General features: G+C 33.4%; 2 protein-coding genes across 2 annotated transcripts; one reads left to right on the plus strand and one right to left on the minus strand.

Moving 5' to 3' along the window:
• Nucleotides 1-6,934: 6,934 nt before the first annotated feature.
• Nucleotides 6,935-15,631, plus strand: LOC143076574 (solute carrier family 22 member 21-like). The gene is made up of 9 exons (XM_076252395.1): nt 6,935-7,138; nt 8,109-8,411; nt 9,432-9,853; nt 10,538-10,771; nt 11,459-11,590; nt 12,479-12,561; nt 13,162-13,279; nt 14,712-14,784; nt 15,411-15,631. Exons 2-9 carry the CDS (start codon nt 8,109-8,111, stop codon nt 15,609-15,611), a joined length of 1,566 nt encoding a protein of 521 aa, XP_076108510.1. The 5' UTR covers nt 6,935-7,138; the 3' UTR covers nt 15,612-15,631.
• A 588-nt stretch (nt 15,632-16,219) lies between these two features.
• LOC143074786 (pantetheinase-like) lies at nt 16,220-18,836 on the minus strand. Its single transcript, XM_076250061.1, has 2 exons — nt 18,597-18,836; nt 16,220-17,641 (listed from the first exon to the last, which is right to left on the minus strand). The coding sequence occupies exons 1-2, from the start codon at nt 18,807-18,809 to the stop codon at nt 16,325-16,327; spliced, it is 1,530 nt and encodes a 509-aa protein (XP_076106176.1). The 5' UTR covers nt 18,810-18,836; the 3' UTR covers nt 16,220-16,324.
• Nucleotides 18,837-18,883: the final 47 nt, after the last annotated feature.

The raw sequence follows: 18,883 nt of genomic DNA on the forward strand, positions 1-18,883 counted from the left end.
TTGCAGAATTATGAAAATATTTCTTATAAAATTAGCATTTTATTATGGTGCAAAAGGGTAAAATTACAAAAATACTGAACTCTGAGGAAAATTGAAGAAGCAAAGTCCGTAAATTTGTCGCTACCGGAGACAGATCGTAAGTTGCAGTTTTGAAGATAGTTATAAGTATTCAAATGTTAGTTTATTTTAAATGTTATTTGCACTTTGGTAGGGCCTTCGTCACGTTCCCCGTTTCCATTCTGAATTTTATCACAACAGATTTGTCTTATGGGTATAGGCAACTATTATTTACGTTTATACAAAAGTAACGTTTTTTATGAGACAATCTTGAATATATGTATACGATCAGCATGTTTTTTCCAGCTAATATTTAAAGTTTTCATTTGAAACAAAATAAGTGTGGGTTAACGACTTGGTAATTATGAAGTTAGACTATTACGCTCCAGTATCCAACAGTGGCGGATCCAGGAATTTTCATAATTGGGGGTCCACTGACTGCCTAAGAGGGGGCCCGCTCGGTTCACGCTTCATTGATTCCCTATATAAGCAACCAATTTATTTCCCAAAAATGGAGGGCCCGGGCGGCTAGGCCCTCCTAAATCCGCCTCTGTCCAAAATGTAAATACATGGTTATATTCAGATAATCTAACATGGCCAAGTACTCCAATAAATAAAGATAATCATTTTCTAATGGACATTATAAGCTTTATTATGTTTTAAAACGCTTAATACAATGTATAAGGAATTTAATCTAAGATGTAATTGATTGAAAACCTTTCATTGAAATAATTCATATTTGTTGGTGTTTGAATATTGCTACATTGGTGTACAGATGGATTAGTATGGTGATGGGGGTTTATTTGTCATCAAACGTTTAAATTTTAAAACATAATTTGACTTTGGGTCATGCGAAGGAATTCATTTTTCTTGTCATTGTTTATTGGTTAGTATTTAGAAGTGACTATTAATAATTTAGCAATTTTAGGAGAAAATGATGTAGTGGAAATGAAATACAGAATAAATTTATATCTAGAAAGTAAAAACAGGGGTGCCCTGTCAAATGCTGTAGGAATGGTATTCATTATAACAGCAATAATGCAATAAATCAGATTTTTTTTAGATTTAAAAAAAAAAAGAAAGTTAAAACGATTGTGGCTTGAAATTACATGAATTTGCTTATGTGTTTTCTGGGATTGTAATTCTAAGTTGTGTTTGGGTGTTGTTTTTATTAGATTGATGAATGTGTGGTTAGAATTGTTCTAAAAAGGGACATTAATTAGCATATTCACCTGACGATATCGGGATATAGGTTAAGTCGGATCTTAACATGTACATGTGATTTGTTCACAAACCGGTATTGATAAAAATAAACAAACAAATGTCGAAATGTTCAGGACTTAATTAAATCTGTATTTGGGTAAGATGATGCAAGCACACGATTTTATTGCGTCTTACACTTTGAGAAGCAAATAATCTTTAACTACTTTATTAAAATATTGTGTAAAAACGTTAATAATAAGCTATGAAAGTCAAGTGGCTCGAGCATTTTTCTCAGGAATTTTTAAAAAATTTCAAAGAAATATTTTTTACAGTGGATTAGCTTTCACTAGTCTTAACTATCCTATAGATAAACAACTTTTGGTTATATTTATAATTTGGAATCGTCATTAAAGGTGAGGCACGATTGCACAGTTAATTAATTATATCGATGTGCCATTTGTATGCAAGAGTGACATTCCTTTCTATACTGCACTCGTTCTATTTGAGCAGTCAAAATGCGTTGACTGTATATTTCTATGCCATATACGGTCACTGACCTGATATCACTTTTCCTCATGAATATTTAAATAGAAATTGTCCAAATTATATTTAATTATTCATACGACCTCTTCAACCTGTTCTTGTTTCCAATGTAAACAACGATGCGTTTAACGACTCAAACTTGTTTCTTTTGCAATTTTTGGGAAAACATATTTCACTTATTAATATTTTTTTGTTTGCAACCTATAAATCATTATGTTTTATGTTTATTGATGATATTTTAGTCTGCAACGAATTCGTTCATCATTGATTGCGGTAATGATGTACATTTCATCGTGTTTTATATTTCTCCGTCTGTGTGATATAAGGCCTTTTTAAAGGGGGATTTTTCCCAATATTTAAATCAAATAAATAACATTAACACAATAAACAACAATTGAAAATGTTTTTTTTAGATTGCAGTATAAAGACAATAATAGTGCATTGACTTGACATATCAACGATATAAGGATGAGGCTTAGAAACGGGGAAATGCGAGGCTGTGCCGAGCATTTTCCCCGTTTAGGGCCGAATACTCGTTGATATGTCAAGTCAATGCACTATTATTGTCTATGTATTATGTGCCGATTCGAAAAAAAGTTATGCGAGTATTGTCTCTCTTTAACAGGTTTAAATTATTATTTTATAATTAAGTATAGGTTTCTGATATAATTTTGAATAATTACAAAATGTATCAATTCAATATATTTCAGTTTTTGTTATTGGTGTATCAAAAACATTGATGTACAAGTATAATTTTAAAAATTGAAACATTTAAAATGATTACATACCAATATAAAGAACCGTTCATCATTTTTGAAAAAGACTTTAAATGAAAGTCGAATTATTTTTCTCCCCCTCATGATAGATTGATTGGGAAATTAACCAGAGTTTTCTAATATTAATCACAGAGAGGGACTAGCAAGCAATTTTTAATTGTAGCCTATTTAACGTAACAATTTCCCACTATAACGAATGTTACGTTATACAAATATAAGGACTTTGTTAGCTAAATCTATAAATTTTATTAGATATTATGAATTTTTATAACAATAGATTAATATGCTACATTAATGTTGTGTACTTTACAGCGCATTATCATTAAAATGTGGTTTGGGTTATTTCCCCTTGAAGAGAAATGTCAAGATGGGTAAAATTTGTGTTAGTGTATGTGGAAAAAATTTAAATTATTATTGAAGTGAAGTAATATATTGTAAAGAGAATGCTGCTAACAGACCAATAATCACTAAATTTACTATATTAATAGCAAAATTCTTAGTATCATTTAAAAATGAAATGAAATATAAGCAAACAATTGCATATTACCGAAAGGATGACATACTTCATCAGCTAAAACATTGTAAGCGAGGTAAGTAAACACCTAATGTAAAAAAACAACAAAAAACAAACAACAAATAAGATAAAAAGCCTACAAATACTCTAAAGGAAAATAAAACATTGATATCAATTATAACATGGCTAAATCAAAAGCTCAAACACATCTAACGAATGGAAAACAACTGGCATGTTCCTGACTTGGTACAAGCATTTCCATATTTAGAAAATGCTGGATTAAACGGCCTGGCTTTATATTTACCTAATTTATAAAACCTCTCACTTGTGTTAGTCGCATTGAATTCCATCATATTGACAACACTGTTTGAGCAAAATTAACATTGATCAAATATAAACAATCAGCAAATAAAAAAAAAAAAACTTTTACCATTCATTTTTTTTTAATTAGTTGAAATTAAACAAAGTTTGATTTTCGACCCTTCGGACCCTGATGAGACCACTTTTAAAAGAGGCCCAAAATCTAATTTAGACCGCAGTATATTTATTGAAATAAATCTAAGTTTAATGTAGCATCCTACTTTGAACGCACCTGGAAAAAAACAAGGTCATAAATCTAATTACACGGTAAAAATCAGTATATGAAAGAACCTCTATATTTCATGATAATTCAACACCCGATGAAATTTGTCAGAAATAAGTAATTTAAACAAAGTTTAACACATTGGTTGTTTTTCGTAACTTTTTGGGACCTTGTTTCTAAGCGGATACGGTCATAACTCCCAAATTCGATCAAACCTTCATGTTGTGGTATGGAACCCTGTGAAACAATTTCCCAAAGACTAGAATTGAGAATGGAAATAGGGAATAGGTCAAAGAAACAACAACTCGACTAAAAGCAGAAAACACCACAAGGCCACCAATGTGTCTTTAACACAGCGAGAACATATTATACACAGAGGCGAGCTTCAGCTAGCCCCTTAACAAAAAGGTGTACTTGTTCAGTGAAAATGATCGTCAAACTAAACTCCGAAACATCTAAATGAACTTATTATAATAAATTAAAAAAAAAAAAAAAAACAATCAAGATTAACAAAGGGTAGAGGCTCCTGAATTAATCATGCTTTCCTCATATTAACCCTCTCCTATATATACCTCTATTCAATGTAGAATAAACAAAAACCCAGCATCATGCACAGTAATTAAAAACTTTTTAAAGAGTCCGATGTCAGAAGAGGTAACAAAAGACAATAAGCAAAATGACAATGATACATAAATTATCAAAGGTCTACAGACCTCAATTAAACTGATTAAAGACTAGTATGCCTTTATCACATGCGAAGTCGAGCACAATCCCCCCGTTAGAGGTTTAGTATCATACCATCATAAAATATATGAGAAGAACAACTGGTTTATTTTTTATGCAAAGACTGATTGAATCAATATTAAAACCAAAATATGCCATTATGATATTTATTGACCTAACAGCAGTATCGTAATGCCCGCGTCACACTGTCCCGATTTTTATATACGATGGACACCCGAATGCGAAAATTGTAAGTTCGTACGAAGTTGGTCCCGATCTCGTTAAAATACCAAAAAGTGACCGAAGCAAGTTCGATGGATAACGATGTCTATACGATGGTGCCGAAATTATATACGGTAGCAAAAGATGGACATACGAAGGTTAACCGAAGACGGGTATTTAAGCTTCATATCTCAGCCGAAGCCTACACGATGGATCACGAAGGCTACACGATGGATTACGAAGGCTACACGATGGATTACGATGATGGCGCGATGGCCATACGATGTCTAAAAGACGTCGTGTACAGCTTACGATACATTTAAATTATATGCCGAAGGCATCACGCGTTTTAAATTGTTTGATCAATATTGAATATATATTATATTGCACATTTAATTTCTGGTTTAATCATAAGACGGAAGACCGTTGGCTTGAACCAATATGCTTCAAAAAAATTTGGTATATTGTTCCTCCTTGTAATGATCTGACATTTTTACGTTCAAGGCCAAAGGTCAAGGTCATGCAGATGGACTTGTTTTTTCTCCTTTAAATAGCGTAATACACAGGAAATTGGTTGCTTATTTTTTTTACCTGCTGGTTCTAAAGACCATATTAAAGGTATTTCCAGTTACTGAATGTTTTGGTTGATTTCTAAAAAATATTTATGTATCAAATATGCATATTCAATTTACCATTTTCTGCATGTGTCATATACAAATATAGTGTCCATATTTGTCCCCAATATTTTACATAAACTGTAAAATGTGTGCACTAGTCTAAATAATCACCCATAATTATGCCCATGTTTACTGATCTATCTTAAAGGTAAGGTAATGGGTTCGTTGAGACCTTTTATTCAAACAGAGCTCTTTCCAGGAGAATATCATAATAATATAGACAACAGAAGGGTTGTGGGGAAAGCAACAAATGCGGCAAATATGACATATAGAAAACAGAATGGTTATGGAGTAAACATTCGTCTGACAACAACTCAGACGATACGAAGAAAAAGTTTGTTTCCATATATACGTGTACCTGCAGTGTTGGTGTACGAGGCGCGTTTATGATTTTCATTATGTTACTTGAAAAATTGACAAAAAATAATATTTTACTTGTAAAAGTAAATCCTGAGCCTGTAATAGCTGCTCTTCTTGTTCCATTTGAATTAATATAAACAACTCTGTCGCCTTTCTTGTTCTCACAGAATCATATGATATGAGCTCCATATGTTTTGTGAAGGTCTACCTTAACTTTTGTATTAGACTGACCAGTGCATATCGCGCATGGCACTTTAAATGTATTTTAGCGCGAAAATTAACTTACATTTAGCTGGATTTATTGCCGTCGTAGTTCCATCTTGTCGCCTTCGTACTTTTATTCGATGGCAACACGACGGGATTACGAGGTCTTCACGAAGTCGTGTTGCAATCGTAAGACCTTCGGGTAGCTTCGTGATTCATTCGTGTAGACATCGTAATGTCAAAACTGCCCGATGGAAACGATTGAAACACGAATGCAATACGATGTTCAAAGATGCATTCCCGGTGACATTACGATGATGAGGATGGTGATACGAACTCAATACGAACCCTCAACATCGGACGCACCTTCGGGGATTTTTTAACATGTTAAAAAATTTAGAACCCTTCCCGAAGTTGTCCCCGAAGGCTAGAAAAAGTGGCCGATGGTTCGACGATGGTTAAAGATGGCAATACGAATAGCTAGATATGGATACGATCAGTCCCGATTTTGAAAATTTCCATAATCGTGTTGCCATCGGCGTAAAAATCGGGACAGTGTGACGCGGGCATAACTATTGACCGAATATTTCAATCTAGTTTTTCTGTTCATCGAGAATTTATTTCTTACGAAGCGTTCCTTACTCATATTAAAAGAGGATGTAAAATTGAAAAATGCTATAAATAAAGGATTTTAGTGCAACATTTTTCAACAGCGATTTTGCTAAACATTGTCAAACCTTTTTTTCACTATTTTCGCTAAATTTGGATTTTTTGGGGGCGTTTTTTTTTTTTAATTTTGGGGAACAAATATTTCTAATTCTAAAACATTTCTTTTTTAATTTTGCGTCAATCAGATTGCAGATTTTTTGCTGCGTCATAAATAAATGTTTGAATTATAACAGTTTGTTAGTTCTTATCCCGAACATACATGTGCGTGAAATATTTTCCACTGGACTAAAGATAACTTCTATCAATCAATCTTTTGATTATTAAAATATCAGTATTTCTATCTATTTAGTTCACATTATGGCGATACCAAAGATAAAGGGTGTAGTGATAATACATAACGGGTGACAAACATAAATAAAAATAAATATTTATGCAAATTAAAACTAACCATCTCGTGACTTAACTCTCTTGAATGGAACGCTTAACAAATATATTTCATGGAATGCACATTCGTCTAGAGGACCGATAAGAAATATTATTCGTGAAAAGAGCTTTTCATGTGTTATAAATGTACTATACTTTATCACTGTCTGAGACCTAGATCAATGTAAGTACACATCTACCGAATGTATAACTGATATAAATTACAACAAAAACGTGATCAGAAAATGGACATGTAAATAAATGCATGGGACAAATTGCAATAGCTCAATTCTCTTAAAGATAAATGACAATTATTGCAAATGCAAAGCACCAGAATGCAAGTACTTAAAATAAAAAAAATACCGCTAGGACTACAGAAGATATCGGAACGTAAAAACATGAAGATTCATAGAAAAAGAGAAGCTAAAGATACGAAAGGGACATAACAACTATTAAGTCGGAAATAATCTAATAACGTTATGGTAAACGGGAAAAAGACCAACTGACAAACAACAGTACACAAAACAAATATAGAAAACGCAACTAAAACTCCACCAAAAACTAGGTGGAAAAAGGGGGGGCGTGGGGGGATCCAAAGTGATTATTAGAGCTATATTCTCATATTTATCTTAAAATTTCTATGGTGTAGTTTTCTTTTTATCACCCAAATTTATGAAAATTAACGTGATGTACTTAATGAAGAAAATGATCCCTACAATATCTTAAATTTAACTGGTATATCAATAAATATTTAACATATAAGATGAGGTCTAAAATACTTATTCTATAGTCAGTAATGTATTTCCTTGCGTAATGGCAAGTGTCAAATATTTTATGCAACTTGAGGACGAGAACAAATAAATTAGTACTACAAGAAGGACTTTTGTGAAGATATGTCGGGCAGGTCATAACTTAGTTACAGATTAATCAGAGAGTGAGGCACTACACTAGAGATCAGACAAACCGGACAATAGAAAGAAGTAATAGTAATATATGACGAAAACATAAAACTACTAAGCTTTAATTATAAACAAAATGAGAAAGGGATTAATATAAATTTCAATAACTTGTTTCCCAATCCACTATAAAAAAATATGTTTAAATTAAAATGAGAAGAAACAATTCAATCTTTTCAACACAATCATATATTTTAGATGACTTCAGATGTAAATGAATATTTAGAGAATATACTAGATGATGTTGGTGGACTCGGACTTTTTCAATGGATTCTAATCACAATAGTCCTAGGTAGTAAAATATCAGTATCATGGAGTACTTTAATGATGACGTTTGGCGGTGCAGTACCTGACTGGCATTGTTTCTGGACTACAGTAAATGGTACAGAGTACTATACTAACCAGACATTTATGAAGACATGTGAACTATACAATACATCAGAACCTGTAATGTGCCAGTCTCAGATCTATGACCCTGACATGGCTACGGTTGTCAGTGAGGTAAGCTTTCTATATTTACAGGAATAGCAGTTTCCGAATCTAAAGCAGTTTCCAAATTTAATGCATTATGGGTAATATTTCAAAAGCGCACGACAAAATGTTGTGAGTTGTTTAAAATTTGAAAAAAATGGACATTCAACCAAGAACGGAACGGTATTTTTTTATTTTGGTGTACGAACAATAAGATTACCCATAGTCCTTTATATTCTGAAAAGGCGAATTGCTCAATATTTAAGACTACTTAATATTAGCGTAGCTTTTAAACAAGGTTCTTTTCTTATCATTCAGTGGTTGTTTTATTGCAATTTTCAAGTTTTTGTTTTAAAGGAAAATGCCGATAAACCCTCGTTTTGCGAGTTCATTGCTAAATACCGGTTTGTGTGGGGTTCATCATTAATCTAATTTAAATATTGATCTCTGATATACTTCATATGAGATTCATATGTAGTATAACAAAATCAGAGATCAATATTTTAATTAGGTTGGTTCATCGTGACAGTCTTTGGCTTGACGTTTTGTGTTTTGTATAATGTTGCTTGTTTATTGGTCGTTTTTCGGTTTTTCATGTCTTTGACAGTTTGAAATAAGAAGATGTGGTATGCATTATTGCCAATGAGACACCTATCCACCAAGGGTCAAATGAAGTGAGTGTAAGCAGTTGTAGGCAACAACAATAAAATATGACATACATAAAAAAAAACCGACAACCATCTAACTCCAGGCTTCTGACTTGATACAGACCCCTGACGGGGGTCAATTTCGAGCTCCTGATTATCGTTTAAGATTAGAACGTAATACTACATGATATATAATTCTATTATTTTCTGATTGAAAGAGTAAGGATGATTTTTTTTAAAGGCAAGGTAGTAACGTATTTAGTAAAAAGAAGAAAATACCCGAAATTCTATCCTTTTGAAAAATTTTCATCGACTAAATCCCTTAATGTATATAATATGCTTTGATACCAAAATCCACACATGTTTAACTTAATTACTCACATACATTTTATTTATATTACAGTGGGATCTGGTTTGCGAAAAAGACTGGATAGCATCCACAATAACAACTATCCAAATGGGAGGGCTTTTATTCGGTGGATTTGTGTCCGGACAATTAGCAGACGTTCTGGGGAGAAAATTTACGTACTTTGCTGCGCTTTTCATTTTGTTGGTCTTCAATGGAGCTGCAGCATTTTCGACATCATGGGAAATGTTTGCGGTTTTTAGATTTTTCATTGGCATTGGATGTGGGTTTTACTTAACTGTATATTTTACTTTTTTGATTGAATTTACACCTCGGACATACAGATCTATGTTAGTAGCACTTCCGTTTTGGCCAATATTTTGTATTATCTACGCATGTCTGTGCTGGTGGTTACACGAGTGGAAGTATATACAATTAGCTATTGCAGCAACTAATATACCTTTCATTTTAGCAATATTGTAAGTTGGATTTATTTGTAATTTAAATACTTCGATTCACATTTTAAAGCAGATTTTTCTCCAACGATTGTGATTCCATTTCTTTTTATATTTTTGAAACAAAACACGGTTAAAGTATAAGAAACTCTATCTATACCGGTATCCCCATTAAGAGGAATAAAAGACAACGTTTTCTTCCTTTTGTATTTCTCGGATTAAAATTTTGTATACCAGACGCAACTTTTGTCTACAAAACTTTAAGACTCAATAGTGACACTCGAAAAAAAGTTTAAAAGTTCAGATACAATAGGATGTTGGAGAGTATATTTACCATATATTCTTATATCTTTACTTATGTTGTCTTCATCCGTATTGTTATATAGAAATCAATGCCTCTGTCATACAAGTGAGAGATATACATGTAGCTAGCTATTAAACCAAGCGTAATACACCATTTTCTTCATAAAAAAGTGTTTGTACCAAGTCAGGAATATGACAGTTGTTATCTATTCGTTTGATGTGTTTGAGCTTTTGATTTTGCCATTTGATTAGGGACTTTCCGTTTTGAATTTTCCTCAGAGTTAAGTATTGTTTTTACTTTTTATATTCATTCTTTTATTGTATTCTTATATCTACTTTTTATTTGTAAACTGTTCACTGTACGATTCGATATAAGTATATCCTTCCTTTTTTTTATTTCTAAAGTTTTGTTCCAGAGAGTTATAGATGGCTAGTTTCGAACGGAAAAATTGCAAAAGCACACAGTGTCATTGCAAAAATTGCTAAAATTAATGGCAAACCTCCACCAGATTTTAAAACTTTTTATGAAATGGCATCGCAAGTAACGAAGCAGAAATCTACAGAGAAAAGATACACAATTTTAGATGTCATTAAAAATAGACGTTTACTGAGATATAATGTTCTATTATCAGTTGGATGGTAAGTTATATATAATAAATACGTTTACTTTGTCGTCATATTTTTGTACTTTTCAAGCTTTGAATATTTCTTATGTAATGGATTGAAACATATACATTGTATACACCCAAACCAGTGATTTTTAAGTGTTATCTGTAGGTTTTTGTATAGTTTTTGTTAGATATTTGGAATCCCGTGGTTTTATCCATTTAGTGACATTAACAAATTTGCTGTCTAATAACTGAGTCTACTGTTCTTTTCATAATTTTGACACTATAGTTTATACAGCTATCAAAGATCTGCCATCAACATCGATTCTAGAAAAATATCTTAAAACATTAAGATAGCCATGATAAAACCACCGACGGGGTTCCTGACTTGGAATTGACCAATCAACATAAGGCGGGGTAAAACTTTTTTTTGCGATCGTTTCAGGGATTCGGTGTTAGGCATACAACTGGGTTGATATACGTTGAATATAACTGTCTTATTAAAACAAATAAGATCATTGAAGTTAAGTACATGTACTTTTAATTAACTTAGCATTAATTTTCATTTAGTTGGTAATTCTGCAATTGAAAGTACCATTTATAGATAAATGAATATCATTCAAGAATGCTAAATCTCCTTTCAGGAAACTTATTCCGTAATCTGTAGCACATATATTTAAAAGAATCATAATAATGTCATAATTTTTTGTGTCTACAGGTTAAGTTGTGGATATGGATATTATGCTATATCATTTGGAGTCCAACAACTCTCGGGAAATCTCTATGTTAATCTGATTCTCATCAATGCTATGGATATCATAGGAATAGTGGTGTGGTATCTCGCAAACTGGTCAGTTTAGTACATTTGTATTCTTATTAAAGAAAATACGTTAGTCATTAACTGCGCCGCACGTTTTCAGTACGGAAGACACACGTGCTATTTAAACACCGTATGCCTTTTCCGCATCATATACATTCCAGTACGATAGGCATATCCTGAATATTAAAATGTTTTCAATTAAGGAAGGCACCTCCACATCACATGTGCTCAAGAACAGTAGGCACAGTCCATGTTCCTGTACGGTAGGCACAGTTCGGGCACATTTCTCATCGCATGTGCTTTAGTATAATAGGCATATCCAATATCGCATACTCCAATTACGGTAGGCATATCATCTATCATATCATATACTACATCACATGTGTTCCAGAAATGTAGGCACAGTAAACGTCATATGTGTTCAAGAACTATAAGCATATTCCACAGGTGTTCTAGTACGGTAGGTATATTCAGCATCAAATGTGTTCCAGTACGGTTGGCGTTTTCTGCATCAAATGTGTTCATGTACGGTAGACATATTCTGCGTCGCATGTGTTTCAAAACGGAAGGTGTTTTGCGTCAAATTTTTGTTGTATTGGTTCCATCTGTTTCATTGATTCCGGCAGAATCGTCTATATTCGAGGTGATATTTTCAAAAGCGTAATTTCAATTTTTAGCTCACAAAAAATGAAATTACCCACAATCCTATATTAGAATCTGATATAGTGATTAACAGGGCATGTCGACAAATTATGTATGTATATCATAAAACAAAATTCAATCAAGAAAAAAAAAATAGTTCAATATTATCGAAGTCATTAACAGAAAGCAAACCAGACACGTGTGATAGAATTTATTAATGAATGGCGGCAGATTATTTTTTATTTAGTGTTTCAACTTTTATATTATAATTTTCAGCCTTGGTAGGAAGTGGACAACTTTTATGTTATTTCTGATTGGTGGATCTATGGGCATTGTTGTTGGGATAATTCAGTTCATAGGTTAGATTTATAAATATAAGTAGGTTTTACTATTTAAATATACTAGGATAGGATGTTGCCAACAGTATTATGATCTTAAAGTTTTCTTTCTAACATGATTACTTTAAAGCTTGTCAAAATTTAACAGGAACAAATACGAAACGATTGTATTTGCTTTTGTCCCACGCCGCAAATTGGCGGAAGATACGGCATGATTGCCAATGAGACAACTCTCCAAAAGTGACCAAAATGAAACAGAAAATAACAACTTTATGTCATCGTATGTCCTTTAACTATGCACAAGGCCAATAACAGAAATGACAAATAGAAAACAACTCGTACGAGAAAACTAAAGTCCTTAATTATGTTAATCTGGTTTTTGGAAAACTTTCGTGTTTCATCGTCTGAACATATTAGTGATTGCATTCTCACATTTTTCGCGCATTTTTACAAATTTTATTCAATGCCTTATAACCAAATTTGAGAATAGGTGTTGTGGCAAGAACTTTGTCTGTCCGTTAAATATGTAGAATTAACTATCGCTAAATCAAACTGGATTCAACTGTAGATGTGTACATGTAAAACAGGACTCTGTGGTACAATATTTTTGTTTCATTTCAGACCTGTCAGATAAGGACGAGTTGGTAAATGGCTTTGCGTTAGCATCAAAGCTTTGTGTGTCATCAGGATGGTCTGCACTGATGATTTTGACCTCTGAACTATATCCAACTGTAGTAAGGTAAGTTACTGGAATTGTTTAAGTTCATAGAAATCCCTCATTAGAAACATGTTTAACTCTCGGTTTGACCGAGATATAAAAATTGAGTCACTTGGATTTTTTCATTCGTCAACTAAACCCATGAGTACATGACGTATGAGTTGGTTTGTATAAATGTGGGTAGAAATGCCCTTTACCGTCAGGCGTCAAATGGTCATTTTCGGCTACCGTTAGCGTCAAATTGGTTATAATTTTACCGTCATTCGTCAAAATATCTTTATCGTGATTCGTCAGAGGTCTCAAATAATTATCGTTACCGTTATTTTTGGAAAAAAAATAGCGTGATTCGTCAAAATCAGTCAATATTTTTATCGTCTAAAAGAAAGTGTACATTTTATCGTCGTGCATCAAAAATTACCGTAACGGCGTCATTTGGCAAGAATTTTTACCGTTATTCGTCATGAAGGTACCCCCATAAATACGCAGCAACGTCTGTTCGGAATATGAACTCGCCATAGTAAGAAATCCAAACAGGTACATTTAAATCATTTGTCATAAGACTTATGGAGACTACTTCTATATCTATCTAATGATATTTATATAGACAATGACTGCTTAGTGTCTTTAAATATCAGCTGTATTTGTACGAGGCTAGTAAACAAGGTGTATGCGAGCTTTAAATTTACCGAGCTACAACACCTGTTTTGAGCCCAGTACAAATACAGCTGATATTCAAAGACACTAAACAGTTATTGTCTTTATCCTGCAATTAATTCTGTATATTAATTGTGTTTTGAAAGACACAAAAACACATGTTTTGCATTTATTTCCGATTTGAAATCCCTGGAGACCCGTGTAGTATAAATACGATACAGTAATCACAGATTCAGCTGAAGACGGGTTCGCAAACAAAAAGAATCTCGAATGGTCAACAAGAATACATCATAACAACTAACTTCAACAGTAAAACAAATAACAAAGCATTGTCTAATTTGATACAAGAGTGTACGAGTTGTCCTACGCTTCAGACTCGACATTCACTAAACATGCATGCTGAAATTGACATGATCACAATCATACACATACAAGTTTTGAAATTGATAGTTGTCATCGTAGAAAAGACTGCTGTTCGTGTGTGAATGTTATCAGGAAATTGGTGTGATTCTTATTTCTTATTGCTCTAATTAAAAGAACTGTTTGAAAACGAGCAAACGTATAATTAAAAGAAATCCTTAATTCGCAATTAATACATCATTGGAATGCGACTACAATACTTATTATGAGGTCACGCAGGTTCATACAATACTCAGTCCGGTAGTGTGCGGAGCTTTAAAGCGATATCTGTATAGGATACAGATACAGCATAGCGATATCTGTAGGGCTGTATCTGTATAGTAGAACACCAAATTGCAGGATAAATATATGTACATCTGTATGTATGTTATTTTTGCAGAAACATTGGATATGGCATAAACAACGCCGTGGCAAGATTGGGTGCTATGGTGGCACCACAGTTAGTATTTGCGGTATGCTATTTTTTTATTTTTACATTTCGGATTCTGTCGCAGCTTTTAAGAAAAATCAGTCAAAGTTTCGTCCTAAGTCTTTCAAATGTACGTACAGTGAATATAGATATATATATTGGATAACAAACCCAATGAACCGTTTTTTGATGTCAAATAGAAAAATGAAAAAAATAAAAAAAAAGTTAGCATTGGACTATTTTTTCTCGCATTTATGCTTGCGCTCATTTACATAAAACAAGTCCCGTCTGAAAATATATGGGGCTACTATAGATAAAAGGTATACGGTAAAAAAAAATATCATGGTCGGGAATTGAGTAAGAAAAGATTCATTGATGGGATAGACTAATTTATTTCATACAAATAAGGGAGCTTTCATTTTATTTTTAGGGGGGGGGGGCTTGGATGAAAAAGGGAGGACAAGAGTTGTGAGTAAAATAAGGCAGGAAGACAATTTATGTAAAAAAATCAGGAAAAACTAATAAAAAAAGGCCGACAAAATTGAGTGAAAAAAAAAAAACAAAAAAAACAAGGCAGGACAAAATTTTTCATCCTATAGCCCTCCTTTCCCCCAATTGAAAAATCAACTATAACTATAACTCCCTAAATGAATTTATATTGCATTTTAGAGTGAGAAGATTGATGGTCTGTCATATTTATCGTTTGCTGGGATGATGTTTTTGTCCGCCATTTTAGTTGTCACTTTACCGGAAACAAACAAAACTGCATTGCAAGACACAATGGATATTACCATAAGTCAGAAAAAGTCAGATAAACAAAGTATTATGAATCCCGGATACGAAAAAGAGAATTACGGAACAATAGATTAGTATTAAAAACTTGATCATGCGTTTAGTGTTTTTATTTGCTTGTGTTGTTCGTTATACACGAAAAGATAACAAAACAAGAATGTGTCCAAAGTACACTATTGCCCTCCTCGCACTATCATTTTCCATGTTCAATGGACCGTGCAATTGGGTAAAAAATCTTATTTGGCATTAAAATTAGAAAGATTATACCATAGGGAACATGTGTACTAAGTTTCAAGTTGATTGGACTTCAGCTTCATCAAAAACTACCTTGACCAAAAACTTTAACCTGAAGCGGGACGAACGGACAAACGGACGAACGGACGAACGGACGGTACAACGAACGAACAGACAGACGGACGTACAGACCAGAAAACATAATGCCCCTCTACTATCGTAGGTGGGGCATACATATAAATGCATAATTCATCTATTTGAGTGGGAGCTGTTGTGGTGTTTGTATTCTGAATATATTTGAATATATCCAACACCAACTTCCAAGTCCCATTCGGTTAATATGGTAATAAATGAGGAAAGTTTGACATATATTTCAGTCAAGCTTGACAAACTTTACATACTTAACACTAAATACAGACATTTTGTCATGAATGATATTTGAACTGAATGAATATATAGCATGTATACACATTAAATTTAGAAGAACATACTGAAAAACACTTAAAATTATTACACAAGGGTATGAGATGACTCGCAAAGTTCGAATGAACAAAATCCTAATCTCTTGCATAGTCTCGGGATAAAAGAGACACTGAAATTAGAGGTAATCGTAATCCATTAATAACTTCTAATACTTCATCATGAAAATCATATAGAGCACCAGATGCCAAGGTTTTTCTACCGGAATCACTTACAAGAACTTCCGGGAAAACGTATTTCGTTGAAAAGTTACCCATAAGCCTAAACTCCCGGAAGTACAAATTCGATTCTTCCGTTGGTATCCCACAAGTCTGTGGACTACTTCCGGCACATTCTAAAACAACGCACACTTGTAAATACATTCTATGTAGATACGTATGAAGACCATCAAAGGCGCCAAAAGCAACGAGCTTTCCCGATCCTTCCATCATCTGATAGTCAAATTCGCAACACAAACTATTATCACAAACAGTTACAACGTCGCCAGAGTTTTCTAATATTTTCATAGTGTAGGTATCGTTGAATATTTTCCCATGAAAAGTTCCAGATGTTTTTGATGGAGTATCATGCTCATCATTTTCAGAAGATGTCTTTTTAACCGAATCGTGTTTTGAATGTGAGGTTGCGTTTTGTTTACGATTTATCTCTGTTTTCTCTCTGTCATGAACATCTTCTATGTAATTTGAATTCAACTCGGCCACTAGAAGTTTAGGTTGGTAACTTTTATCATTATAAAAAGTTTTGTAACCGTTTGCTGTATAAATGCCTGAACCGTAGATTGAATCTTCCGGAACTTGGAGATTGGCTGCAAGCACATTTATCCCCATTCCCATGGCAAATGCAGAGTGGAACTGTATTGAAGAAAATAAAGGTGGAGTATCAGTCCAAGATGCTGGGTAAACAACATCTGTTATATTGTATTCTTCGATCAAACTGATTGCTGGTGTCTTAAAAATCATATCCAAACTAGTAAAAAGACCGAATCTTCCGAATGGAGTATCGAAATATATGTGTTCCGGTTCTACTGGTGCATCAAACTGATCTTCGTTGTATAAATGCCTTTTATGATATCGGCCTATCAATGTTCCATTGTGGTCAAAAACAACATCTGTGTTGAATTGATAGTGACCATCAGTTGGACAATTGGGATCACTTGATTTACTGCATGTTTGGAAATTTCCCATATTAACAACCATGTAAATGTTATTGGCCTGCGCAATACAACTTAAGTTCCACAAAATGTCACTGTTATTGTTATACTTTTGGGGATTAGTACATGGATTCCACGTGTCTTTTGTAGGGTCGGGGATATATTCGAGATACGGTTCAATTCCTTGCCTTGTAAAGTCATTCCCGTATAGCCCATCATCAGCAAAAACAAGTATTTGAACACCCTGCAACAAACAGATATATGAGTAACTAAATGGTTGCAATAACATTACATTAACAGTACAAGTTTTGCAAAATGGTTACAAAAACATTAACAATACAAGTTTTACAAAATGGTTGCAATAACATAAACAGTACAAGATTTACTACACCAGATGCGCATTTCGACAATCACTGTCTCTTCGTTGATGCGCATGGATAACACATTTAAAATCCAAAACCTTATACAAACTGTGAAGAGCTGATAAACCCTAACCTGGATCAAAAGTATAACCAAATTCACACAAGGAATCATTGGTATATGCTATCAGCGGGGGAAGCAATGTCAGGCAGATCGGGCATTCGTCTCAACTCGGCAGATTCCGTACCCTCATAGAAGGAGAGTAGCGGATTCTACCGAGGATTGCCGAATGGCAGATCGGGCGGTCGTTTCCGGTAGAGCAAAGGAGAAACATTTTCATTGGCGGGGAAGGAAGCATGAGATACATTCTTTTAATAAAAATTAAAAAAAAAAACACAGACAAATTTTGCTCAATCGGTATATGTATATTAAGTAAGCTGTAATTAATCTACTGGTTGATATATGATCTGATGAGTCTCTTGCAAATTAATTACCAGAGCGTGTCAATCACAATACACAATGAATAATGTGGAATGTCATGATCACTATTTTCCCAAAAAGTGTTTGTCGGTAACGTTGCTCTAAGACTTGTAAAAGATACAAACTTGTAATACTTGTAATATAAAGCAACACATAAAATTATTTACCTTCTTCCGGGACAAAACAACGCCTAATATATGTAAGGCAAGAATGTATAAGAACCGGAATAGCCGAAGAATTATGTGACAAAAAGGACATAGAAATAATAGCCTAATCCATCCAAGGTTGACTTTGTTTTTTTGTGTTGAGACTTGAAATTCTTAATAATTCATAAAGTGATAAAATATAAAAGCACCTACTTGATTCTTTGCTTCTGATGCTACATTGTTATAGATATCTATATTTTTCATCATATTATCTAACGCCTTCTGTCTGCTAACACTTGAGTGTGTTCCATTTGGCTGGATAACACGATGTGCGTAGACTCCTGCTCTGTACTGTTTCTGAGTATAAACGACAGAGCATAACATTAAACAATTGAACACAATCATCCAACCGACATAATTAGCCATCGTCAGGGAATATATTCTTTATTTGAATACTCTCTACACATTTATATTATATACATGTGTATATTTATCAAGGT

The sequence above is a fragment of the Mytilus galloprovincialis genome, chromosome 5 (genome assembly GCF_965363235.1).
Source record: "Mytilus galloprovincialis chromosome 5, xbMytGall1.hap1.1, whole genome shotgun sequence".
NCBI lineage: Eukaryota > Metazoa > Mollusca > Bivalvia > Mytilida > Mytilidae > Mytilus > Mytilus galloprovincialis.

Excerpts from the sequence above, each read along its gene's own strand:
- LOC143076574 (XM_076252395.1), top strand. The coding sequence starts at position 8,109 with ATGACTTCAGATGTAAATGAATATTTAGAGAATATACTAGATGATGTT. Across the intron at positions 11,591-12,478 it reads GTGTGGTATCTCGCAAACTG|CCTTGGTAGGAAGTGGACAA; the intron begins GTCAGTTTAGTA and ends TATAATTTTCAG. Across the intron at positions 13,280-14,711 it reads CTATATCCAACTGTAGTAAG|AAACATTGGATATGGCATAA; the intron begins GTAAGTTACTGG and ends TTATTTTTGCAG.
- LOC143074786 (XM_076250061.1), bottom strand. The coding sequence starts at position 18,809 with ATGGCTAATTATGTCGGTTGGATGATTGTGTTCAATTGTTTAATGTTA. Across the intron at positions 17,642-18,596 it reads CATCAGAAGCAAAGAATCAA|GGTGTTCAAATACTTGTTTT; the intron begins GTAGGTGCTTTT and ends TGTTTGTTGCAG.